At 42.8% G+C, this 27865-nt stretch overlaps 1 protein-coding gene across 6 annotated transcripts in view; it reads left to right on the plus strand.

The window, feature by feature from the left end:
* plekhg5b (pleckstrin homology domain containing, family G (with RhoGef domain) member 5b) overlaps window positions 1–27865 on the plus strand; it is a 77118-nt gene that overhangs the window by 38375 nt on the left and 10878 nt on the right. For 4 of the 6 annotated variants that reach the window (XM_071477299.1, XM_071477298.1, XM_071477300.1 and 1 more), the window contains 6 exons: window positions 11036–11177; window positions 12438–12537; window positions 12779–12839; window positions 13258–13349; window positions 13449–13585; window positions 15235–15401. In XM_071477299.1, coding sequence (XP_071333400.1) covers window positions 11036–11177; window positions 12438–12537; window positions 12779–12839; window positions 13258–13349; window positions 13449–13585; window positions 15235–15401 — 699 coding nt within the window. Of the gene's footprint in view, window positions 1–87; window positions 2092–8142; window positions 10032–11035; window positions 11178–12437; window positions 12538–12778; window positions 12840–13257; window positions 13350–13448; window positions 13586–15234; window positions 15402–27865 lie in introns of those variants that run through there. The other 2 variants (XM_071477303.1, XM_071477301.1) reach the window with 2 other exon arrangements.

The following is a 27865-nucleotide window of genomic DNA, read 5'->3' on the forward strand; positions in this document are numbered from 1 at the left end:
CACCCTGAGCTGAGTGGTGTTGAGCCTGGATGTGTTTAGTTCTTTGGGTCTAAGAGGATTTAATGGTGTTCCTCTCCTTAAGAGGCAGCTTGAGTGTGTTGTTTTCCTCTGTGACGACACTGTGACAGTGGCATGTGTCATTTGGGTGTCATGTAAATATTTGACTGTGCTGCAGGGTTTGGGGTCAGTCGTTCTTCAGCCAAACTGGAACTCAAAACAATTAAATAACGTTTAAGTCTATTCGGCTTTTGCTTTAAAATTCTTCCAAATGCAATTTATAAAGAAATTATAAAATACTTGTCTGTCACCAGTTTCAGTTTGTGCTTTGATTCAGCTGAAAAAACAACTGTATCCAGTTGTCTAATAGGAAAATGAGTAGTGATAAATGAGGAGGTAATGTTTTCTGAGGAAAACTTCACTGCATGTTGAAACATACCTTTCACTGGAATGCATAGTTTAGTTCACAAAAAAACGGAGTTACAGTATTTCCTGTGAGCTTGTTTGTTCTTGAGTCTCTTGCTTTCTGTGGCAAATGCTCAAACCTGCAGTGTCTGTGTGCAGTCAGATGGACCTTTGGGCGGTTTCTGATTTCACCTTTAAATTGTCTGTGTGGTGTTCTTCTGTGTGGGATAAAGGCAGAGACAAAAGATAAGAGACAATAAATGGACGTGCCACAAGGGCAGGAAATCACTCGAGAGTTAATGAATATCTGTTGTCAACACACCAGTAAATTGCATATTTATGACCAGAGGAGCAAATGCAAATATCGCTATGTTCATGTATGGATTACTGAATGGAAGTGTTAATATTTCTTGTTTGAAAGCCATAGAAGACAGAAAATGACCACAAAGAGACACAAAATGATCAGAAAAAGAGCAGCAAAACAACTACAAAGGGACTCCAAAGAAACACAAAATTACCATAAAGACATGCAAAAGCACAAAACAGACACAAAATGACTACAAAGAGAGGACAATTGACCGTACAGGAACGCTAAGCAACTAAAAACAGATGCAGACCTACCAAAAAGAGACACAAAACGACTTTACACTGAACAACTACTAATGTTGCATCATTTGTAGCTGTTTTGTATGGAGGACCTTTTACATGTCTGTGCTCAGGGGCCCGCTTTCTCATAATCCATCCTTAGCCGTGTGGCCATATGAATGTGGAAGTGATGTCAGTGTGTTGTAATGCAAAATGGGCCCATTTCTCCTAAATGTCTATAGTTTGAAATCTGGGAAAAAACGCTCCTCTTCTATCATGTGTCACTGAGCAGAGGAGGATGACATTATGAAATACTGTATACAATTACACAGTCTGCAGTCTTATCTGATGTCCAAATGCTATCGGACAAGCGAATGAGTCACACAAACTGATGTGGACTGAAATGGGCCTGACATACTGGATGTTATATCGCTGGGTAATTCCAGTTTATAACAACATTTCGGTTTATCGCAACTTGGATTTTATTTTCAGAGTTTTGGCCACCACTCCTGCCGGTAATAACATTTTACTCATCAAGTTAATGGCAGAGAGAGAGAGAGATTTGGGAACGCTGTGACAAAGCTAAGAAGAGCAACATACACGAGCAGTCCAGGGATCATATTAAACTTACTCGGAAGTGACAACAAAAGCAAATAGCACATTTATTACCCAGAACGCTCACTGCAAACATCCTTCACAGTTTACAAACCATTTTCAGCAGCACATTCAGTCACTAAACTGTTTGCTTGTTTGCTAACAGACTGTTTGCTAAACCTTTCCCCAGAACAGCAATCATCCAATCATAGCTTAGCAACCGTAACCAGGAAGAGCAGGCCTGTCAAGCTCTCTCTATATGATAAATTGGTGTGTTTTTTTTTTTTTACCGAGACCAAAACACAACAGCAAAAGTGTAAGGAGTGGATTAAACTGTGTGGTTGTGCTCCGACCACAACTGCAAATGTTGGCTTGCTAACCAGCTTACCACATACTGTGTGTCAGCAACTTTCCTTTGCCAAGCAGCAACCATGAGAAGCAGCCCTGGTCAGGCCTGGCACATCTGCTGTGGGGGCGACGAGATGCTACGATACCGGAGATTAGCGTAACGTTAGCTCACCCTCTGGCAGCTCCTGCCAAACTTGTTATCTGTGTCACAGTGAATTTACCAACCTCAATCCTGTAGAACTCATCCTTTCCTCTTGTATATGGGAGACATATGCTATTTGAAACCCCAGAGAACAAAGTATAAATCTTAATTGTTTGTCTAAGTATGGTTTTCTATAGTAAATATCAAAACAGGCCTGTGTTTGTCTTTTAGCATTATATCATGTATCCTTCTTGAGTCTTTTGACAGGTTCTGTTTTTTAAAATGAGTCTAACGTTAAAAAGTTAGCCACAGACAGGAGTTGTTTTTTTTTTTTTTTGTTTTTTTTTAAAGCTGGCTCTCACACTAGCTAGCATTAATCAGCGAGCTAGCTGCAGCTAATAGAACCTGCTAGCGACAGTTGTTATTTCAGCCAACAGAACTGACGAGGTGGAAATGAAAAGCCTGCTTTTGTTTACTTCTGTGTGAATTCAAAGACTCATTGTTTTAAAAATTAGGACTTATTTTGAGTATGTACACAAACCGCATACACTTTGTGCCCTGCTAGCATGGAAAGCTTGACAGGCATAGCAACAGTAACAAAAAGTTGTATGAAGAAAGTTGTAATAGGCAGAAATGATCATTTAAAGCAGCAGTCACAGGTGTCCGCTGCTTGAATTGTGTCTGACAGGGATCGTTACATGGAGCTGCTTTAATGGTTTGATGCTGGCTTTGAATGACCTCACCCCTCCTCATCCTACATTTGTTGTCTGTTAGTAAATGATCGCCATTCAGCAGAATCTACCTCTGCGGGTCCTTTTATGAACATACTTAACATGTGTTTGGGTAACACACACTCACACACACACACACACAGTCGCACTCACGTTTCTCTCCTGGGAGGATGAAACACAGCAAGTGCCTCTGTTTGAGTAAATCCATATGTGTGCGAGGCGTCAGGACTGTACAGTACCAGAATGAGGGAGAGTCGGTTAATGGGGAACAGACTTGCAGACAGGCAGGCAGTCTTGTTGCATAAGGGCCACAGTAAAAAAGCCAGGCTCTGGCTCTCCTCCTCCGCCTCCTCGCCCGGCCAGAGGACAGATGGCGGCAGAAGAAAGCGAGCGAGCGGCAGCAGCTCTCTCCCATGCCACTCCTCAACAGATGCATCGCTTATTTATTGAAAAATAAATCAGACCTGGGCCAGGCCTGCCCAGGCTCCCGCTTTGATCTCCTGCAGCCTTACTGGGCGCTGTTTTCAATCCCACCTGCTGGGCTGAAGCTAATTGCGACTCTGTGTAATGTTTAGGAAAGCAGGCCCTCTCCAGCAAACATGGGGAGGCCCTATGGGGTCATGTGCTCTGCTCCCAAGAGGACAATAAAAATTGCCTCTTTAGAAAAAAGGTAGTGAAAAAGTTACATGTACCAGAGTTTGACCTCCCTCTGTCTCTGTCAGATCAGCCTGATGAAAAGCATGCTCTCTCTGCAGGCACTGAGCTCTTCAGACTTTTTCTCTGACAGTCCATTATGCTTAATGTAGTAGCTGATATTGTAGTTTTTGTTTTATTTCAAAGGTAATGGATGTTCTGACAGAGCAGCTGCATGCAGCAGGGCAAGTGGCTGGAGAGAAAGTTACTGCTGACCTCGATGCTGGAAAGTGTGGATGAAGATATTTGATACTGGAATTTTACTAATGTAATATTAATACCATCTAAGGAAACCTTAAGGGTTGAAAAATGATCAAATTTTATTCTCCGACAGTCAGTCAAATAATAACAGCTTGGCTGTCATACCCACATTGATAATGGTAAATCAACAGAATATGACCTCACAACAGTTTAAATACTTGGAAATTTTAATTCATCAAATAAAAATGGCATCAGGTTTTTTTTAATTAATATAAAGTATAATAAATAAGCCACTGGAAGATGCATCTTGGGATCTGGGTGCTTATTCTCTGACATTTTATAAACTACATTATTAGTAGAATAATAATAAAAAAAAAATCATCAGTTGCATCCATATAGTGACCTTTTCTTAATGTTAATGTCCTCTGGAAAAACTGGTTGTTTATTTAAGAATTTAATAACACTGGATTTTGTCTGTATTGTTAAAAATTGCTCAGCCCTTATATCAATGTTGATGTGTCATTCAAGCTTTAAAAAACTTTTTTTTTTCTTTTTTGGAGAAAATCATAAGCTTTAGATCTGTTTTCACAAAGATGTGAAGATGCTACAGTAAAATGAGTTTACAGTCAACAGGGAAATATTTTGCCCTATTTGCATTTGACAAGGTACACCTGTGTTTGTGTAGACTCTGCACCTCTGCACTTTGACTGTCCTGTGCTAACGTATGCACACAGGTAAAAGGTCAGTGCATTTGTGCATTTGACTGTGAAAATGAGACAGTAGACTATGAATCACTGGTGATGCGTTCGTGTGTCTGTCTTTTGGGTTGTCTTTGATTAGTTTGGTGCTGTTAGACTGCATGAGCTGGTCTGGCCAAAGTCTGTCTGAGTATTTGCCTGACTTCACTGCAGTCATACAATTTGAACAAGACTCTGCATGATTCTGCCTGGTCTGGTGCTAACCAATCATTTGCGTGCGTAGGTGTGTTTATTGGGATGCACTGGAGCGCCTTTTTGTTTTCTGTAAAAAAAAACAAAAAAACAAACCAAATGGTGGGTTTTTGAAAGAAAAGAAGAAAAAAAAAAACTGAGAGGTTGACTTGAAGCCACTGTGGGCTGACTCCTGCAGCCCCCTCATGACTGATGAGGAGTGGTGTTGATGCTAACATAACTTACTGCTGAGGAGGAGGTCCAGTCGCCAAACCAGTGATGGCTTGCATGTCAGGACAGGACCTTAACACAGGCTTTTGTGGGAGTGGAGTGATGGCTAAGTATTAAAGTTGGCCCGTGTAATTAAACACAGTGTACCTGGATGTCTCCCACAGTCTCAACAAAGACTGAAGCTCGGTGAGACCTCTCGGTGTTGGACAGATAGTTGGCCCAAACAATACGTTTTGTGCTCGACGTAACCAGACAGTATATATCCGTTGTTTCCAGTATGAAGCATTAGTGAGGCTGTTGTGTTTTGTGTTGATTCAGGTTGGCTTTGATTTCATGTTTTCTATAGTGTGTGTGTGTGTGTGTGTGTGTGTGTGTGTGTGTGTGTGTGTGGGTGGGTGGGTGTGGGTGGGTGTGTGTGGAGGTTGATGATGGCCTCTTGGAACAATGACAGGGTATTGAGTTTGCTCTATGGGTGTGGGTACCCCCATGACAAACAGTGGTGTGTGTGTGTGTGTGTTTAATGTGTGTGTTACAGTAGAGTAATAAATGTGTGGGAAAACTCCAGTTTTCACAGTGTGTCAATGAAAGATAAGATTTTTTTTTTAATTCTTTTGCTGTTTGTGTTTCTATTAGATGCTGTACATTAACTTCCACCTCCTGTACCTGACCCCACCCCTCCACACACACACCTGACACAGACACACACTCTGGCAGTAAACATAACAGTAAAGGCTTTATTAAAAGCTATAGCTGCAGCGTGTTTCCTCCTGGCTCACTCTACCCGTTAATGCTCACTCTTAATTATTTACATTTGGTTGCCTGGTCTTTGTCGTATGTTGACATGAATTTATCCATCTTTAGGGTTGAGTTGCGTTTGCTGGCTCCGTTTTGAATCCAGATTGATCTCTTATCAAACTTCCTACCTCCCTTCCCTCTTTCTTTATCAGCAAAGAGCAACGTAGAAAACATAAAAGCTTCCTACTTTCAGCCGTCGCTGGCTGTTGCTTTCAGCAGTTAAAATGACAAATGTTACCGATGGCAGATGAGATCAGATGTGGCTGAATAACGTTTAATCCATAATGGATAGAATGATCCTTTTTTCTATTGTTTTCTAGATAATGTGTCTGTACAGGGCTCGGTCCCGTTCAGGACTGTCTCATCCAGTGTGTGGAGACAGTCCCGGATGGTTCCCATAGAAAAGCTCTTTAATGGAAGTGGGACAGTTCACCAGACAGTGCATCTGCCAAACCAACCACTTAGTCCTTGTCCTTAAACTCTTAGAGTAAAAAAAAAGATGTCGCTTGAAAAGACATCCAATAAAGAATAAATCTCCTCTTTGTGTGCCTTGTGTGGGTTTGAGTGTGGCGTCGTCTTAACCTTGTTCAAAAGCAAACTTCAACAAGTGACACAAAGGGGAGATTTATACTTAATCTGAAGTGTTTTCAAACTGTATTCTTGGTTTTTTACAAGAGAAAGACTTGAAAGATGACGACCAACTGGCTGCTTTGGCAAATGTGTGTTTGGTTAACTAACCCTCCTCTGCCAAAGAGCAGGCACACCCAATTTCCTGAGCTTTGCTATTGAAACCATCCGGGATTGTCGACCACGCAGTGGATGAGACAGCCCCGCGTGCTGGGACGCCACCGACTGAGAGTGAGTGTTGGTGTAACAGAGATGAAAAAATCAGTTTCAGAAGAATCACATCGTATCAGAATTTTAAGATGAACAGCTTGTTTAGATCTGCATCTAGAAATCAGCATTTGAAGCAATTAACTGATGAAAAATAATCACCAGGATCCAGTTGTTGTAATGAATCACATGCATTTAAGTATTTCATGCTTTGTGCTCCTCATCAGGATTTCAGGTTGTGTCTAAAATCACAAAACTTTGTTGTGTTGCTGTCATCTCAGGCAGCAGAAGGCGATTACGGATATGAACTGAATCTTTAAGCATTTGCTATTCATAACTTTAGCTGTTGAAAGCTCAACCTAATTAGATTGGATAAGACATAAGAGGTTTGATAAAATGCTATCATGCTACTCCAGCCCTATCAGCCTTTACGCAACAGAGCAGTGAGAGGCTACAGCCTGCGGCTCCAATACCCCTCTTTTCACCCCTCCTCTGACCTGATGCAAACACACACGTGCGCACAGTGATACATGCTATTACATAAGCGCTAGGTGTGCTCTGGCAGGACAAGCTGTTCCGGAGGAAGGCTGAGGGAGGTCGGAGAGGGAAGTGCTGTCAGGATCCAGGCAGTCAGGACGTTTTATCCAGTTTAGTTTTTGGCTTTTGCAAAACCAGTAAGAGCATTACTGCTGCTCAGGCCTCAGAGCGGCCCTGTGATGGATGGGCCTCGTATCACATCGAGTCAGATCTGTAATCTGGATTTGAATTTATCTGCGTCCTTTCCCTCAATGCGTCACATAATTCCACACACAAAGACCGATCACCCACAGATTTTCCAGCTCGCGGGGACGCGGCAAGCCGTCCAAAACAGTATCCAAAACTGTGCTGAGCAGCCAGAATTGAGATGGTGGTGAGGAAACTGCAGCCAAATTGAGCTGCCAGGTTGTCGCTCTGAACCCACAAGTTCCATCGTTAATTATAAATCATGTCTAAAACGTTTGAATCTTAACTTAATGTAACGGCACCACAGTTTAATGTCTTTAGCATCAGCTGCTGTGAAGTAGTTTTTCTCGCTGCTGCTCAAAGACCAAACTCTCAGTGTGTGTCGGTGGGTAGAGTTATGTGCTGTAAAGTGTGTGTGTGTGTGTGTGTGTGTATACCCTTCATATGTTGCGTGCCAGCGTTTGGAGGATTAAGTGTTAAGGTAATAATCCTGATTCACCTCAGACTCAGTCATCTTCTTCCAAACAAGAACGGCTTTATTACAGCTGAGTAACTGGTGTGCTGTTTGGTGACACAGCCTTGGATCGGGCATGTCTGTGTTTGTAAGTCCGTGTGTGTGTGTTTGTGTGTGTGTGTGTTCAGGATGTGTGGAAACAAGGGTTCATAAGCAGGTGCCACGTGGCATTGGCTGTGCTAAGCTGAGACGAGAGCTGCTGTGGGGTCGGTGTGTGTTCTCAGCTGTTGAGGAAGGGGATGAAGGTGGGGCTGTGTGTGTGTTTGTGTGTGTGAGTGTGTGTGTGTGCAGGTGTGTGTGTGCATGAAGTGTTCCATCCACAGTCACTCATGCTCCCCTGAACCTCCCCACTAATCCAGGCAGATCTGAGAGCAGGCATGCAGGGGAAGTGGGTGGGTGGGTGGGGGGGGGGGGCACACGCGACACACGCGACACACGCTCACATGACACATGTTGTCTCGCACCACACTCATAAACTGGCGGTGTGAGGCGCGCAGGGCTTCCCATCAGCTGTCCTCTGCACCGTAACCTTCTCTCACAGTCAGCCTCACTTTACACGCTGCTTCACGTTCTGTTGTCGGGGGGAAAAACTGATTCAGGTTCAGATTCCAGGAAAAAGGCCAGATAATGAAAATCAGGTCGTCCTCGTACCCAAGTATCAATCATCCCTCTCATTGATTGGAATGTTCAGTATTGCAAGAATCTCTGAGTTGTATATCTTCAGGTGTCTGTCAGACTTTTCCAGGTTTTCCTTTTAGGTTTTTCTTTTCCCCGTTTGGTGCTTTTTGGTCTTTTCTTCATCCTATGATGCACTCGTTTGTCTTGGCTGAAGCGGCAGATATTTTTCTGCTGCAGCAGGAATGTGAACGCCTCATGTTGATAGTAAGGAGGCCTAACCTATCTGGGCTATTGTCTAAATATGGCATCTGATTTGTTCGTATTTCTCTGCCCGGGCCGACTGTCTCCGCACCTCATGGAGAACATACCACCTGCGTGTGGTGGGACATTCAACTCTGCTGTGTGAAAACGTCGACGTGGACTTCAGAGAGGCATACCTGGTGGTGTTGTAACAGAAATCTGCGACCGCTGTGAAGCTGTCCCCGTGGGTTGCGGTCAGTGAGTCAGTCGGGGGTGAAACACTCCTCTGTACCTGCAACCTGTCAAACGTCATCATCAAATGCAGCGATTGAGAAATATCTCGCACTGTTCCCTCTAACCTCCTTTACAGTAGTCACCACACAAGACCGAACAGGATCTCACTTAATAACAAAAAAAACCTGGTTGAACACCAAGACTGAGAAAGTATAATTATATTATTATATTATGTTATTTAAAAAAAAATAGATTCATAGCTGCTTTAAAGAATAAATCTGGTTTGTTCAAGCTTTTATTTTGGCCATTATTCCTATCAGTGATTACAACCCCAGACTGATCTGATCTGCTCATATTTCTTGCCGTGTCGCATTGTAGTGGCTTCACCATGTCTCCAAATCCCAGCAATTACTTTACTAAGTCCAGTGTTATCGTAGCTGATAGAAATGAGAACCAAAACTATGAAAATAAGGCCCCAGCTGTAATAAACTGGAATTATCCTTTAACCCCACTGTGCTTATTGGAGGAGAGCATGTCCTGTTCACTGCAGTAAACACGGCCATCCTCTCATTTTGTTCAGCCTCCGAGTCCTCTCGTCTCAGCCTCTTTCTATTTAAAACCTCTCCCTCTGGTTGGGGCTCAGCCTGGGTATAGTGACCCTGGGTGGGTGAGGGGAAGGGAGGAGTCGGCGCTGGTGGTGGCAGAGGACAGAGAAGAAAGGGAGAGAGAGGAAAGAGAGGAGAAGACCCTGGCTGGCGGAGCTCAGAGCAGGCTGTTTAATCTCTGCAGGACTGTCAGATGGCTTTGACAGAGCACAGGCACCAATTAGGCTGCAAGATTAGGGGGGCTTTGTACTTCTGAAAAGCTTCTGGATGGACCTTTTTTTTTTTTTTTTCTTCCTTCCTGTCTTGGGTTTATATCTTTACTGGGACTCCTCACCCTTCCTTAACCTCATCCCTCCCTCCCTTCCTCCCCCCCCTTCTGTCCTCCGCCAGCCCTGCGACCTCCTTAAAATCTGCGATTATACCTGGCTAGACACTGAGAGGAGTGGATTAATAAGGCAGCTCGTCAGTGTGGCTTGACAGGGGCGCGTTGCAGAGCGAGTTAGCGGGCCAACGAGGTGGCAAGTTGGATGTTTATTGGGGTTGTGGGTGCCTGCTGGCATGGATATGGAGTCGATTTCCAGAGACTCCTGCTCCAATCTGCAGAAAATGACGGTAGAGTACCAGGGGTGGGGAGACAAAGGGTCATTTTTATTAAAATCTGACTGCACTTTAACTCTGTTGTGTGAAAGTAGAGCCATGTGGTAATGCATTTTGTCTATTACAACAATATACTGTGGTTATTATATTGAGGAACGCCTATGTAATGGCCTTGCGACTACAGGGCTGCTCCGTCTTCTAGTACATACATCCATAGTTGTGTTTACATGAAAGCGAGACTCCCCAGCGTGCACTCAAATCCTGGTTGTTCACATACACACATATTTACACACAAGCACAGACACACTGCTCCTCCTGAGTACATGGAAACAATTACAGGAAGTACATTAGTTGGACCTCCATTGTATCTCCCCATACATCCCTGCTTCCTGACCCGGGTGTGGGTGATGGTGGGGGTGGGGTGGGGGGGGTTCAGGGTGGAGTGAGGCAGAAGTAGAGGATCCCCCTGGTGCTTCCTAGTCCATTGCTGAGGTGAAGGAAAGAGCAAGGTGGGGGTCGGATCTGTCTGGCCCGAGACAGAGAGATCCTTAATCCCGCATCCTTCTGCTGCCTGTCGCCGCGGCTCCACAGCTTTCAGAGCTCTGCGGCCTGGAAGTCTCCCAGTTGCTGACCTGTGGTCAGTGTCATTATCACCTCTTGGGACTCTGTTTCAGATTATGTAAGGGTAAGCTGTTCCCAGATCAGCACATGAGGTGAAAAACTGACTCAAAGTCAATTAGTTTTCATCCCACAGAGGGGGACAGATGGTGGGAAGGTGGGAGTCACCAAACCTCAGGAATGCCCGCGGCAGCCTCTGTGGTCATTTAATTGTGGCAGAAACAATAGTGAGGCAGGGAGCTGTTTATTCTAAATGTGTGTGACTGTTTTGCCCTTTTCTCTCTGGCTCAGTCTTTAAGAATACTTTTGTATTTAATGCAGGGACGTTGTGTTCTTGAGAGTTATGTTGATCTGACTTTCTCCCCCACCCCCCCCCCCCCGGTATTTGTTTCTCTGTCTAGGTTTGCCACCACCCAGATTGCCAAGACCTGAATAGCAAAAGCCCCCTTCACCTGTGTGAGTCATGTGACTCACGCTACCATTCAGAGAACACAGACAACATGCACTTTGACCGGCACCCCCGATTTGACTTACAACCTCAAGGTAGACTTTCATTATTTCTGTATTTGGTATTCCTGCTCTGACAGTGATGTCATACCCATTGCCTCATTACAGGATTTCACTGTGTAAATATCAAGGACACTGAGTTTCTATTGTGTCTAAATAAGGCAAACACTTTCATCACACACGTGAGACCTGGAAATTCAAAGTTTGACTTTTGTCATTTGTGTAATTGTTCAGTTTATGTGTGAAAACACTGTCACTGTGACTGTTATTAAAGGGTTGGTTTATCCAAATTACATTTTCTCACTTACATTTAGTGCCAATTTAGCCACATAATCTGGAAATGGCAAATACATTTATCTTCATGTTGGCTGATAATTTTTTTGGATGGGTGGATTTTTTTTGTTTTGTTTTTTTTTTTGAGCAGCCAGTGGCATGGACGCTGTGTTAGCTTGCAGCAACCTGTACAGCTGTGTTGATCTCATTCACACTTATCTCCATTTTTGTGGCTATTTTTCTTTGATTATTTTTCATGGTTGTAGCTGCAGGAAGATGACGACATCATTCTTAATTCTGCCCGCACAGCTGTGATTGGTTGACTGTTTCTGAACTAAAATCGTGGCCGTCTGGAGCCAGGCTAATGCTAACTAGCCATACAGTGTTTTATACTTTTTGCCCAGGCTTTGAAATATCTATCACAGACGCTCTTGCCTCCACCCCAGCACAATGGAGGTAAATTTAATTTAGTTTGTTAAACTCACAGTGTCCTGGTTGCTCTGGATAATCTACAGACTTTGCATTTTCATTGGAACTGCAGGCTTCTGTATAAGCTCTGTTTATTTAATCCTATATTTTTATCTACATTTTGGCAAATTGGCACCACTGAATTAGCTATTAGCAGCTCCTGCTTGCAGTGTACCCACGGATGGACAGACAGTTATCACTGGATTGCACTGATTCTGAAGAAAACCTAAAAACGTGAAGATTCTCAGGCAGGTTTTGGATTTATAATTTCTGTCTTTTCTTCTTCATGATGGACATCAGAGATAATGAAAGGACACTGATTCTGGAAAGAGATGATACTGCTGAATATTTTGGATATAATGTGAACACCACCTCAAGTCTGCATCCCCTCTGCTGTATTGGGGTGGAGGGAGAAAATACCAAAACCTAGACAAACTATCTCTGTGTAGGGCTGGAGAAAGTTTGAACGAACCAACCCTTTAAAACTTGATATTAAGCATTGCCTTGGATGTGATGTAACAGAAGGAATGGCTGTTGTGTTTTCTTAACCTTTAGCCTCCATCCTGGCTCGGAACGTGTCCACGCGCTCCTGTCCCCCACGCACCAGCCCCCCCTCCGACCTGGAGGAAGAGGATGAGGGGAGCAATGACCGTGGGTCAGTAACCCTCCATTATATCATTGCTAATGTTCATGTATTTCTGCTGCCTGTCAGTAGAGCTCTTGTGTTCTCGCACTGGAAGATCATTTACAGCCATGAAAAGTGCGTCTCCAGATTTGAATTATTTCTCCTTAAGTCCCAATTGTCAAGTTAAACAGACACTTTCTCATATGTGGGGTTCTTTTGGAGAAGTGGTGCATGGTGAAGGTGTGATGGTGTGTGTGCAACTGTTTTGCAGGGAGCGTAAAACAGGGGGGCTGAAGTTGGTGAAAAAGAAGCCACGGAGACGACACACTGATGTAAGTAATCATGCAGACATGTGGGCTGCAGTGTGCAACGTAAAAAAGTCCCCCCACATGAAACTGCTCACTCATTTCTGTTCCTTGAAAGACTTTACAAGATCCCTGGCGGGGGGTTGTACTTGTCACCTGTTGTGTGACTCACAGTTATTAGTAGAAGCATTGTTTTGCCCAAATGGCGTGTGATACAAGCAGAGGTTTATGTGTGGTTATGAAAGCAGCCACCATTATTCTCTGCAGCGATGATATAACACAATAGTATCTCCCAGGCTGCTCTTTGTCTGAGGCAGGCGGTGCAGTGAGAAGGAGCCCCCCTGTGGATCTGCTGAGAGCACACATACAGCACGAGCCCGGGGGCCGGCCAGCAGAGCCGCAGCCCCACCTGTGTAAACTAACAGTGCGTCTGTTCCCCCTGCAGGACCCCAGTAAGGAGTGCTTCAGCCTCAAGTTTGATCTCAACGTGGACATAAACACAGAAATTGTACCTGCAATGAAAAAGAAGACGCTGAGGTGAGGGGAGAGGGAGAGTGGCCACACGAACTGTATCGCAAGAGTTTGATGAGAACCAGAAGTAACAGCACTTTTATTTCCTTTGTGATGTGTTCATAGAGAGGTTCTGGGGCCCGTGTTTGAGAGGAACGGCATCGAGCTGTCCCGGGTCGACCTGTTCCTGGATCAGTCCAACACGCCTCTGTCCCTCAACTTTGAGGCTTACCGTTTTGGAGGACACTACCTCAAAGTCAAAGGTAAACACAGCTCATCCATGCAACGCAGATTCAACCCCACCGTGCAGTAACGCCCTCTCCTCTGAGTCACTGGGAAACATTTAGCAAGGATTAGCAGCCATTTTTAACTGTTAAACAGGCAAGTAAAAGTCTTTATTTACTGAAGGACCAGACAGAGTTTACGTGCAAATAAAATAAAATAAAATTCAGCCTTGTTTGGGCTCATGCAATATTTATTTTCACATCTGTAAAGGCGCAAATTATGGAAGCATCTGGAATAGAAATTCATGCGAACAGCCACTACAGCAGATTTATCGCTGCAGGCTGAGCACTGCGGCAGATGAAATTGTACCTGAAGTTTAATGTCATAGAAAAGCGGGTGTAAGATTTGTGGCGCTCAAGGCTACGGGCAAATAATCGCACCATGAGCTCATAAAATGAATCCCAGTAACACAATAAAACAAGACACTGAAAATGTTCATAGAAAGTGAGTAGCCTTTCGGTCTTGTACTTAGCAGTCATGGTGTATTTTAGACATCACACCGTTCTTATCTGCAGCCTCTAACAATGACTGAGGAGGACAGATGGTGTCGGCCAGTTTCCTCTCACACCCGTGTTTCTGACGAGGAGGAACAAGGGGAGGACTGCATCCCTAAACGTTATCAGAGGTGTGAGGGAAAATGTGTTATTAAAAAATGTTATTAAAATGCCTCATAAATCTTAATAACACAGTAGTAGCATGAAACGCGATGACTCTACTAGCTCTACTGGAAACTGGGAAAGGTGCCTCCTCTCTGTGGTTACACTCGTTTCTGCATCAAAGGCCTATTTAAGCATGTCTCAAAAGAGATCCAATGCCATGACTAATTGCTATTCTTTTGAAATTGTTGCACCTCTTGACCACAGTCTGGAGTTACATACAGTCTGAGGTCGAGGGCAAACAGGCCACAGCTGTTCAGTCACGTGACGTCTGAGAATCTATGTTGTCTCTATTATTTCCCCCCAAGCTGTAACACATATTAAAGCAGCTATCGTCACTATTTTTACATTAACAATGGATCAAAGGACTACTTGTATGTGAAAGCGGTCACTCGTGGTGATGAACTCACAGAGAATTTTCACCCGAATCTGCAGCTACATGAAGCATTTCATCATCTTTCATCTCATTGTTTTTTTTTTCTTTCTTTTTTTTGACCCAAATTTTTAATACTTTGTTCTCATTGCTTCATTTTCAGTTGTAGCAGGAAGCTGTTTTTATGTTTTCAGCAAAAAAGTTAAAAAAAAAAGGACTTAACACTGGCCAGATGCGAAACAGCAACATCAACTGTCATAGTGAACAGCTCGTTAAAATTAGCCAGGGCAGGTATGACTTAAAAATACATTTTAGTTGGTATTATCCCTCCTACCAAAAGCCTGTTGAATGATTTGAGTTCAAGAAAAGAAAACAGTGAGTCTAAAACCTTGGGTGTGGTGCTGAGTTCAACATGACTCAAAACTGAAGAAAAAAAAACAAAAACTTGAAGACAGCACTTTTCTGGACATTTTAACCACAGTGGCTTCCTCTGCAAAAATAAATAAACACTGATCCTGTGCAAGTTTTCAGTTTCAAAGGATCCCCCTCTTCCCAGACGGCTCAAAGTCTTCCTTTCTTTTCTATTTTTCCTTTTCAGCACGGCCAGGTGATGAGCTGAAGGTGGAGCAGGGCGTGAAGGACCTGAGGTCACTCAGCCTGCCCAACATGAAGCCCTCTGGAGGTCAGAGTTCCTACATCCTCACCCCAGGCAGCGAGAGGGTGGAGCATGTGTCTCTGGGACGCAGAGAGAGCATCGATCTGCTGGTGAGTTCACATCTGGCTGAACAGTATAGCAGCGTTGTCATATTTCATGTGACTCTCCAGCTCAGAACATACGAAACTGTCTCTGAGACTCATCGGGCTGAAATACACCACCCCTATAAACCACACACTGCACACAGACACAGTCACACCCTGTGACTCTTACTGTTTTGCCACACCCTTCACTATTTTTCCATAACTTCACCTCCTCTTCCTCCTGTCCCATAATACCTTGGGCCAGTGTAGTATCTCATGGTAATCCCATCATGACCTCATTACCTTTATCTGTCCAGCACAAACCTGGGAACGTATTCCTGGATTTCCGCTCCAGCCTGCCACCAGCTGCGTTGTGTCTCTTTGTGTGTGCGTGCTCGTGTATGTACATGCCAGAACCCTTCAATCTCACGTGATGATGATGATGAGTTCATGCAGGAACACTCCGTGCCACTCCAGCGCTTCCTGCGGCTAAAGGAAGTGGCTGTTTTGTTACTGATGAGAGGTGCTGAGCGGCCGACGGAGGCCTGCAGGATCCTGATCCGCTCGGCTGCCAAACATGGAGCTGGGGCAGACAGTCGTTAGGTTCGTGCAGCGGCAAATAAAAGCTTTATAACGTGTGCAGTACGACACATGCTTTAGAACCAGGGCTGACATTTAGGATTACATCTAATATCAGTTAATCTGTGGATTGTTTTTTTTTCCTTATTAATTGATTTGTTGTTGCGCATATTGACCTTGTGATCATCTTATACCTGACCAGTTTTTTTTAACGTAAAGTGTGACGGACTGACAGAGCGGGAAGAAAATGAGCAGTCTGATAAACATTTTTTTTCTTGTACAGTTTGTGCAGTTTAGCCACTGCAGCTAGCTAGCTAATTAAGCTAACGTTACCTCCTCTGGTTGGTTGAAAACTCTGTCTCCAGATGATTTTTTTTTATTGTTTCCAGCTGACTTGTTTTAAAGTGAGAATCTTTTAGAAGCAGTCTTAAATGTGCATGAAATGGTTAACGACATGACCTTGTGCTAAAACACTGAGGCTAAAGCTAACAGGTCGCAGGCAACGTTAGCAACTGCACCAGTTGATGTAGAGCTATTTAGTCCTAGTGTTATGAGTGTAATAAGGAAAAATGTGAAATCTGTTATTTCCTTCTTACATAAGCCTGTTTAGCCTCTTAGCTTATTATTAGCATTACTATGTATTTTCACTTTTAACGTTACAAGAGAAAAGGGTTTTAGAATGAGGACTGATGTATTTTACAAACATGCCGTTATCTTGGCTAATGTTGGCTGCGTTTATGGGTGTGTACATTTCCCCAAAGCTAATATAGAGCAGGACAGAGCCGCTAATCTTAGCCTAAACTCTGATATCGAAGCTGGTGACTTGCTTGTTTTATGAATTATAAAATAAATTATAAAATAACTTGCCTAAAATGCCTTTGTACGATGCAGGTTCGTGGGCTTGCTGGCTTCTCTTGCTCTGCAGCGGTAACACAATGCAGTTGAATATTTCATGTTATTTAAAAACTACAAACAAACAAAAAAAAGTCTTCCTCCGCATAACGGTGTTGTCAGAGAAGAAGAGATGAACAAAGTGGTTGCTTAGTAACGTCCCCTCCATCATGAACGGTGATTTTTGTTCAGCGCAATAATATTTACCTCAGCCGTCTCTGGCGTGCGTCAATGCCAGATGTTTTACGGTTGCTCAAACCTGAATCACCTTGATTTTTTGATTGAATAGCATGAGTGGATTCATGTATATACCGGGAAAACAGAGGAGATATCAAACCTCTTAACCCAAAGCATTAGTGCAAATCTTTTTGTCTCTGAGTGATGAACTGCAAGTACTGCAGTTTTAAGTGTGTATTCTCATTTTCAGCCGTTTTTAATTGGCTCTTAAACACCTTTGAGGCAAGTCTAGACCCACTTAGAGGTGAGTTTGATTATGTCATACAGGCACACACACTGTAAACACACTATTCTCATTGTCATCGTCGCTTTGGGCAAGGAAACAGGTAGAGGCTCGGTGAAAGTGTTTTACTGCCATCTGTGCCTCTAAGTCACTAAGGTTAGTCATCAAGCAGAGACATAAACACTGGAGGTTGCTGAGGAAAACAGAGTCATGGTCATACAGGATCTGACCTCCTGTTGCTGTGTGGCATTGTTGCATTTTATTTTGGTTGTTGCATCATTTGACTGTGATTGCGGAAAGGTAATGTCAGTGATAACAGCAACAGTCCTCAGGGGGGCAATAAAGTGCTGCTTCTGGTACCTGGATGAAAGCTGGTTAGATCTGTCAAGAGCACAGCGCACCGACCTTCTAGCTGTTGTTTGTGCTGTTGCAATATCCAGTGTAGCTGTAAGACGCGAGAGAAGACATTAATCATCAGCTGGAGGAGTATCCAAATCCTTTTCTTGAGTAAAATGTGTAACACCACAGTGTAAAAATACCCACCCACAAGAAAAACATCCTCGACAGAGGGCTTGAGGTTTCTGCCTCTTAAAAGGAAGTTTATCCTCGTCACTGGTTCCAAGTGCTTACTCATGGTGGGAGTTGTTGGGTCGCTGTAATCAATGTTATCTCAATGTCTTGAGATAACTTCTGACGTGATTTGGCACTATATAAATGAAAATTGTCTTGACTTAAGAATATTACTGGAGTAAAAGTATATAAAATCATAAAATTACAAATTTGCCTCAGAGGGTTTTAGAATCTGAAGAACACACATAACCTCTGTGCTTAGACCCTCAATTTGAATAAGAAAAAACTCTCCTCTTAAAAACCCTTGAGGAGGGATCCCTCTTCCAATTATCACCAATTATATTTAGAAATACTTAAGAAATAATAATAATATGCTTAGAAAGTAAAAGTATCCATCATTATACTGTAAATAATATTTATTATTATTATTATTATTATTATTACTGTTGTTGGTGGAATAATGTGAAATTTGATTAATGTTACAGTTTGTTGAGATGCAGTTGATTTTAATTGATTTATATCCTGTTTGGTAGTTTGATCTATAATAAATCATTATTTTGGATAAGCTTATGTTTTATATGGGAAGTCTACATCTGCAACAGGACTAGTGGATTAAAGGTGAACTCTGCCGCTTTAACACATCACAGACTGTTACCAGGTTTTGTGGAGTATCACTGTATGTGTGGTGAAAGTTGTATGAAGCGTTTTGTGGCTCTAGAGGGCGCTGTGTGACGTCTGAGAAAATGCCTCAAGTGATCTAGAGGTGTGGAGTTGGAGAGAGGTGAGCTTACCAGACCTCTGTTGTCCCTGCTTGGGGCTACACCCGAATCTCTGAACTGTGGGCAGTGGAGCTGCATTGTGGGTAATGTAGGCAGCAGTTATTGACAAAGGAGAGGAATGTGGAGTAGAGACGATGTTTGGTTCCAGTGCATCGATTTTGATTTTTAACTGTTCGTTATTGTTTTAAAGGAGTACAATGCCAAACCACTGAAGCACTCTTTGAAGCTGAGATACAAATGCACTTGAGTAAAAAACAGTATTTCCCTCTAAAATGCACTAGATTAAAGTATAAAGCAGCATAGAAAAGTCATATTTAAGCAGAAATGTTCTCCTTTCTCCCTTCATGTGAAACTGACAGAAATAAGAGTAGAACTGGACCCAAGCTCATTGACGTCTATTGATACTTTTAATCTTTAACAGACTCAACAGCAGAAACCCTGCTCTCCGTTTTGGGTGCCAGCCCATATTTTATGAAAGCTGTTTGGAGCACAAAAGCTCTGCTTGGCCATGTGGGCGCTGAGCGCGGTCTTTGAGTTTCTATGGCAGCCGCTTTGGCACTCGCTGTTAAATACATGCGTGGCTGCTTTTTATGGAATCAAAGGCTTTGCCCAAAGTTTTGATATTTGCCTAGTGACCGGACTCATGGCCTGGCATCACAGTGGCTTGAGCCAGGCTTCAGAGGAAAAGCAGCCAAGCCGTGTCCTTTATGTATAAAGTTTCTCCTTTGTTTGATTGGGGTATTTCAAGTTTATTATTGCGTGCATGTTACAATTTATAGTCTCTGGCAGCGTTGTGATAGGCTGCAGAGAGCTTTGATGATCTGGATTGATTATTTTACGACAGGGGAGCCTCAGCCAGGCTCTCTGATTGGTCGAAAACGCATTCCAACCCCGCTGATAGTTCCCATAAAGCACAGCTTCCCGTCTGTGCCTCGCACTTATTGCACCATCCACAAATAATGCATCCTTTTACACCCTTACAGTACCAGCGGTGTATCAAATCACCTTTGATGCACACTGACCTAAAAAGAAGTTCAACTTTTAACCTGCTCGACTCAGTGTGCGATTGCAAAAACACAATTTATGACATCGAAGAAAAAATCACAAACTTGCACTGAGGCTCACTGCATCCATCCAGGAATCATGCCTGGCTGCTGCGTTCATTTCTCATAACTTGACTAAACTAAAACAGAAAACTGAAAGTTGGTGTCCCATGCACAGCTGTATATGCAGTGGTAGCTGTGGTAGCTGTGACTAAATTTTACCTGTTCGGGAAGTTGGACGTCATTAAACCCAGAGGGTTGGGGCTCAGGATGTTCCGGTTTGAGTGAAAACAAAACTTCATACTTACACGACACAAAAAATATTTAAATTTCTGTGACTGATAGCGACTTTCGAGTTCAGGCACTTGACTGCCTTCCTGCCCTTTTCCTGAGAACAGAAACTGAGACCAAGGTTTACAGTCTTTACAGTCATAAAGATGACTCAGCTGTCTGGGACCTTATGATTTTTAGTAAGCACTTAGAGTACATTGATCCTCGCTCCCTGTCAGTCGTCCGTTTTTACATAACACTCGTCCATCAGTTGCCATAGCACAGTGAATACAACAGTCACGTGGCCGGCCGGCTCTGGCACTGTGTCACGCTCCACTGACTGTACCTGAGTCCAGTTAAATACATAAAACCTGTGTAAAAATGTCTGTTCATTTGCAGTCAGATCACTCAAAATTATAGCGACTGGAGTCACATTTCAGTTTGCATTGGATGGTTTCAGCTTTCCCGCAGAGCTAAGGTCAGGTAATGGATCCTCCACATGTGTGTCGGTGCCCGGGACTCCCATAATGCACTCACCCAAAAACCTAATGTACTCAGTACAAGGGAAATATTTGTGGAAATGAGTGAAATGTGTACTGAAACCTCCCTGTACTGAAAGCCGGTTCTTTCCGCTCAGACTTGTAAACACGTAAACTTATTCTCTGACTGAGGGCTCATATCTGTCCATCTTTAAATCAAGATTTTGCCATTTTTTATCTATACAAATTTATTGTATTACTCTGTGTGACACCATTTAACATCTGAGATTTTTGGCTTCTCTTTTTAGAATAAAAACAGGATTGAAGAGAAAAAACATGTTTATATTTCTCAAAGAAAGTTATAAAAAAAATATATATATACTACATATACTATCATTACTGAAACTGAAGCATCATATCCACACTACGATTCCTTCAGGGTTCACATTAGTTCTGAAACGATCAGCCAATAAATTGAAAATTCATCAGCAACTATTTTGATAATTGATTATTGCCCTCAAACTCCGGTTGCATCTTCCTCAGATCTGAGGATTTGCTGCTTTTCTTAAACTTTATCTCTTGAAATAAACTGTGAAAGTGAACTTTATCAGGGTTTTGAACTGCTGGTCCATCAAAACATGTGACTGGTATTTTCCACCATTTTCAGACATTTTATAGCTCAAATAATCAGTTGATCAGTAAAGAAAAAAAAATCTAAAGATTAATCGATAATAAAATAATTATTAGTTGCAGCGCTAGATCGGATAGTACCTGATGTAAACCAGTTTTTATTATATATATTATATATCTTATTGCTGCCTATGTGTTTTTTATTATCAAGTTTGGCTATAAATGTAATATCTTTGGGTTCTAGATGTTTTTACGGATGAATCAGATTTTCAGAGACACCACTTTGAGCTTTAGGAATTATGACTGTGGTTGTTGTGGTTGGAAACTTCCCACCATTTCCAGTCAACCAATCAAAAAAATAAGATGCAGATTAATTGATAATGAAAACAAACATCAGTCTTTGTGGACACGTGGACAAGAGCTGAACTCTTGTTCACGTGTCCACAAAGAAAGCACTTTAAGGCTCCTGGCATCGCCTGGGGGGTGGATGGAGCTTGTTATGTAATAGACAAAAGAGGTAGATAGTGTTGTTTTATAATAGACAAGGACTCGGTGGTGGGGAAATAGCTGACAAAAGCCCCAGTAAGCCTTCGGGGCTGAAAACACCTGGTGACGCAGAGAGCCCACATTTCACCTGGTGAGACAGTGAAGGGAGCGGCAAGTGTCTTGTTTTCTTACTGTCTGCAAACTGAACCTGAAATACAGTAACACATTTATTTCTGTCACAACAGACGGCTTCAAATCTATCTTGGGTTATATTGTATTCATGCGGTTGGAATTCGGCTCATACAGTACACTCAGCATGCTTTGTGTAGGAGGGTGGCAGGTGTTCGCAAATGCAGCAGTTGTAATTATTTATTTCCTCTCTTTCAAACTGGGTCAAGCATTTTTCACCTCCTGCATTACACAACTGGGGGATGAAGAGAGCGTGTGGAGTTTCCCAGTCGGGCTATCACGTCCTACAGCCATCTCCTCTCTCACTATCTGACCCCTCTGATAGCTCACAATGGGCACAATTGTCAAAATAACACAGAGCCACTTTAAATGACAATGGCTGAATCAGCGGCGGTCACACGGGGCCTCGTTTGATCTGAAGAGCTGAACTGAAACATGAAGAGTTCAGTATAGTGTGTTAACAGAGCGAGAAGTATCAGTGATTGACTTGATAAGATCTTTGGCATAAATATTACATTACATTTACTCATTTGACAGAGGCTTTTATCCAGAGGAACTTACAACTGAACCTTTAGACTTTAAAGTTTTCTTTCATGTGCGCATCCACTTTAGTTTTAGCGCTGACTTCAGAGCTAATTCATAAAATACGAAATGACAGAAAACCTCATTTGATTTAATGGAAAAAAAATCATAATAATCATAATAATAAGATATTTACATGTGAATTACACAGTAAAGCAACATACATTATGCACTTACATATATTTTAGTATTTGATGAATTGTTTTGGGGATTTTTGAGCACAGATTGCTAAATATTCAGATTTTTAGCTCTGATTTGCTGCTTTTTTAGTTTTTATTATTGTAATCTGAATATTTTTTGATTTGAAATTGTATGTCAGATAAAATAGACATTTTAAGACGTTGATCTGGAGTCTCGGAAACTGCTTCTGTTTTTCACTATTCTCTGATATTGAATTGATTATTTAAAAAAAAAATCAACAGTTCACTTGATAATAAAAAAAAAAAAAGAATAGCTGCAGCAATAGCTGTATGTGTTTCCATATATTCCTTAATCACTCATTTTGGGGAACATGCTGACGTTTGTTTTGAAAAAAGTTGGTGAAACTCACACTGCTCAGACCAGTCTGTGTTTCCGTTTGGATCTAATATTAGAATCAATTACCTGCTTTATAATAGCTCGATCCAGCTCGCCCAGTCAGTGTGTGTGTGTGTGTGTCTCTGAAGAATTGAGATGACTCATGTGTTTGGTGGCACACTCTCTAATTAAAACTAATTATATCAGGTGCTAGGAGACTTATTATTTATTCCCTCTATGGTGTGGGAGGAGCCACAAGCTGAGCAGACTGAAGAGGTGTGTGTGTGTTTGTGTCTTTGTGTGTGTGCTGGAAAGACAAAGTACTTCCCTTAATGCCTAAAGGTGGAGATAAGTGCAGGGTGAGCACACACCTTGGTGCTTGTTGTGTGTGTGACCGTTGGCCTGCAGTTACAGTGTCTGCTGTCACACACAGGAGAAGTAGCTACGATGCTGCTTCAGTCTGGACTCTGATTTCCTGGAAATGGATTCCTCCTGACTTCTGGAATTAACCTCCGTGCTTTACTTTCGATTACTCATGCTTTTTTATTTTTAATCTGAGGTTTGGGGGATTTTTTTTTTTTGTTTTTTTTTGTTTGTCTCTGTGGAAAATGGTTCGTTTCGGTCGTCTTTCATCCTGGCGCAGCTGGGACCTGCTGCATGTGGACTCAGAGATTCCTGAGTCACCTCTTCCTGACACGAGGCCAACGCCAACTGACTGTCAGGTGAGAGGTTTGCTGACACCACTGTGTGCATCAGCAAGACGGACGAGGAATAAAGAATGAGTTGTTATTTCTTCCTGCTTCTTTTGGCAGTGGCAACAATATCTTTAGATTCTACATTGTAGGTCATAATAATAATAATATATATATTTTTTTATCATAGTCATTTTTAGCTCACAAATGCCAAACATTTGTTGATTCCAGCATCTCAAATATAAGGATTGCTTGCTTTTCTTTTTCATGCATAATATTAAATTTGATACACTGAGTTGCCAGTTTATTAGCTACACCTTGATAAACCTGTAGTGTAATAACCACAGTCCTTCCTTCGTGACGGTTGCTATGTTCAGTCTTTGTGAAAACAGAGAGGTGTAAATTCAACTTTATGGTCACGTTGGAAGCTGCTGTTTGTGCTGCTGTTGAATCACACTGTTTCTAGTGTTTTGTCCAAACTGAACACAGAAACAATTTCAACAAAAACCAAACAGTGTAACCTTCACGAGGGGAGGATTTACTGCAGGACTGCATCAGTTTTAGCTGGGTGGACCTAATAAACTGAATCTCTTTGGGTTTCAGAAATCAAGACGTCCTCTTGGGCTGTGGAGAAATTTCACAGCCATCTGACGTTTGACAAGTTAAACATGACTGATTATTTGGGAAGAATAATGGGCAGATTAATCCTTAATGAAAATAGTCATCAGTTGCTGCTGTAATATGTTTGACTCAATTTAATGTCATTTACAAAACTATTCATCAGTTATCCCTGCTCTTGGTTTGAACTAATCTCATCTGCTCTGCTGCAGACATCAGAGTTAGTGTGTGTGTGTGTGTGTGTGGTGAGGTGTGATGATGGCTGGGATCTCATTACATTCGTTGCTAGATTTTGATGGGGGTCCAGTAAAAGGAGCATTGTTGTGACAACTCTCGTGTCTCACCTCGAGCTGAGAGCCTCTGTTTGCTGCGGTGGTCGTCGTCATCAGAGCCTTGATTACTGCAACTCAAGTGGCCTTGAAACATGCAGCGTGTGTTGGGGGGGGGGGGTTCCTTTAGTTTCTATTTCCTGGTTATGCACATGTGATGTATGTGTATTTGTGTGTGTGTGTGTGTATCCCTGTTTGTGTGTCCAGGCTCTTAGGAAGGTCAGTGTCACGCTGTTTTCCCATCGTTAATCAAACCTACCTGATCAAGGGGAGCTGTTATCAGTAGACTAACATAAAGGCAGTAGCAGGGGGCAGAGAGAGAAGGGGGCGGGGGGTGATGCTGCTTTCTTTGTCACCACTTATTTTAATACAATCCCTTCCCATTTAAAGATTTTCTCCTTTCCAGGCCAAGGTTAGTGCAACAAACCACGGTGATAAGATAAGGCTGTGAGCGGGCGCAGGGCTTGATATCATTAACCTAACTGGGCCCCCTCCAGACCCACTGCACAAGCCACAGTTCCCAGATGGAGTGGCTTTGCAACAAAAGGGAGCTCAGGATCTCGCTGCCCTCAGTCCTGACTGACAGGTTTACACAGGAGGCACAAGAGAAACCTTGTAAACATAATTAGTTAGGCAGACAAGACTGGAGCGGCTTAGTGTTGACTGTCAGGGTGTATTTGCCCCGGCTGAAGTGTTATCACCTGCAGATGTTCAAATAGCTTCTTTTATATGACCAACAGTCTAAAACCCAAAGATTTTCACTTTATTAAAAAAAAAGCAAATCTACACATTTTAAAAGCTGAAGATTTAACATCTGAAACAATGAATCTGTTATTTCACCTAAGTAGTTGCAGGTTTCAGTTTCAGCTCTCCTGCTGCTCCTGGAGGAGGTGTTGTGCCTGTGCTTTTCTGCTGGCAGTAAGCAGCCTATTAAATGTGCTGAAACAAGCAAGTAAACAAAGGGAATTTCCCGTTTGGCCATTATCGGGGTATTTCTTTCCTTGTTTTGGCCAACTAGCCTGGCATTGTTCAAAGGTCTCCAGGCTGACTGGAGATAACGCGAAGAACAGTGGAGCAACTTCCAAATAAGAGTGAAGAATGAGCGTGTTCAGTCCCTTTACAGTCACCCTGTAATTTTCCTGCTTTTATTCAGGTGATTACTTGAAATGAAAGAAGTTGGAAAAAAAAAAAAAGAAAGATTATCAAAGGGGAAAAAGATACGAGCGGGAAAACAAAAAGTTGGTGTGTTCAGAGGCGGTGAGGGGTTAGTTTGTCTCTGCTTCAGCTTGTTGAGACCGACATAAAGAGCATTTGGCTTCTTCACAAGCACCAGGATGTGTGTTTGAACCAGGGAGCTCCCTACAAGCTGTCACCCTGACTCCACCTCCAAATATTCAGATCAGCCTCTTCTTTTTTTTTTTTTTTTTTTTTTTTTTTTTTTTTGTCCTGGCCCTGCCTTTGCTTTCCTGCCCAACACAATGAGGCAGGATCCTCCTTGGTTGCTATGACTTCAGGCCAGTGCCTGTATGAAATGCAAGCAGACTGGGTGCCTCAGAAAGAAGGTTTCACCACTGACTGTTTGGACAGCAGGACAGGACACAGATACGTGCCAGTTCAAAAAGAAGAAGCTGCGGTCAGACACTGCAGGAGGCGGCAGCCAAACACGGCGCCCGGTGGGGCAACCAGGACCCTGTCAGCTGGAACGGCTGAGTGAAGTTCAACACAAGTGTCTTGATCTCGGAATAACGTGGCAGTGTCACAGTTGTCGCTCAGCTTCGTGGAGCGTTCGCGGACGGCGTGGATGTGTGGGATCCTCTGTGGAAGTGGCGAGGGAGGGGAGGCGAGACGTTGAGAGAGAGCAGCAGCTGGCTCCAGAATGGGCTGCGATCCATGAATCCAATTGAAGGATTAGGATGGTTTTTGTTACTTTTGACATGCCTCTGGCTTCAATGGTGAGCACTGTTAATGTGGTGGGAAACTGTTGGGAGCTTCTGTCCCTCTGTGCTTATAATTACAACTTCCTGGCCTTGTCTTTGTCTCTGAAACACTGGTTTCTTGTTCAAGTGACTTTTCTTCCTCCTTTATTCCTTCAGTATATTTATTGTTAGGTTTGTCAGACATGTGTAGGGGGAAGCGCCTCTTTAGAAAATCTCCAGTATGAGCTTTTTTCTTTCTTCATCTCACCTGGTTTAAATTTCAAGAGCTGCTTTTCAGTGCTGTCACGCACCACACACAAACTGAACTACCCAGGTTTTGGTTTGGACATTACCGTGCTGGCAATAGCACTGGGTCCAGTCTTTCCCTGTTTGTCCATGGAGATTGAACGCTTCCTGACACATGTGTGCTTGAACTTTTGGACCTTATATTCCCACAAAAAAAAAAAAAATCCCTAAATGGGTCCAAGGTTGTTTCCCTCTCACTGAAGTGACTCTAAATTTGTCCCATTTCTGTATAGTAACATGTCCATTTGTAGTTAAGTCACTCTCCACTTTCAAAAAAAAGGTAAAAGGACCAAAAGCCGTTTCCCAAACCTGTAGGACCCCCCACTCAGATTTACTATCTTGTTATGCAACCCTGTGCAGGCCACTCGAGCGCCTTTTAACTTAACTTAACTCCAGTTAAGTGCTTCTACAAAAATCTGGGGATGAACTTGTGCAATGCAGAACAGGAGCTCTCCATAATATTTACATTTCATTTTTGTTTAAGTTTTCAGTTACATATACATGCCACAAACCGAACACTGTGATATATCGTTATCAGTCACTTTCACTAAGGTTGTTTATGTCTGATCGCCGTGATGCACATCCTCAGACGTTCTGCTTTGTCTGCATTGATTCAACAGACTGTGGAGGATGTAATTCTGGGGATGGAGGAGACATGCCCCCTCCTCCCCCCTCCTCACTTTTTAAAATCCAGGGTTAGTCCTGCTGAGTTTTACAGTTTTAGTTTGAATTGCTCAGGCGAAGCTCTGTATGCAGTCGTCTTTCTCTGGGAGTCCACAGAGCAGCTTCCCCTCTGACGGTGGCGGGCGACCTGCAGCCTGAGTGGCAGACTGCAGGACGGGAAAAGAAAAGATGTAAATGCAGTGTTTCTTATAAAGTTTGAGGTCTCTACCAAAAAAAAAAAAAAAAAAAAAGCAAATGAATGTTAAAGATGAGCGTCAGGCAGCACCACTGATTATGTTGCAGCCTCAGAGGAAGCTGAAATCTGATAAATACACTGTGATGTAGCAAAGTGTTTGTGCATAAGTGGTTTGATTGCATTGTTTGTGTGTGTGTGTGTGTGTGTGTGAGAGTGTGAGAGTGTGTGTGTGTGTGGGGGGGGTGATCAGTAAAAGAATTTTGCTGGAATGGCCTCTCAGTTTCAGCAACAGTGTCA

Source organism: Trachinotus anak, unplaced genomic scaffold (assembly GCF_046630095.1).
Source record: "Trachinotus anak isolate AG129_WGS33_773 ecotype Australia unplaced genomic scaffold, CSIRO_AGI_Tana_v1 ptg000004l, whole genome shotgun sequence".
NCBI classification, from domain to species: domain Eukaryota; kingdom Metazoa; phylum Chordata; class Actinopteri; order Carangiformes; family Carangidae; genus Trachinotus; species Trachinotus anak.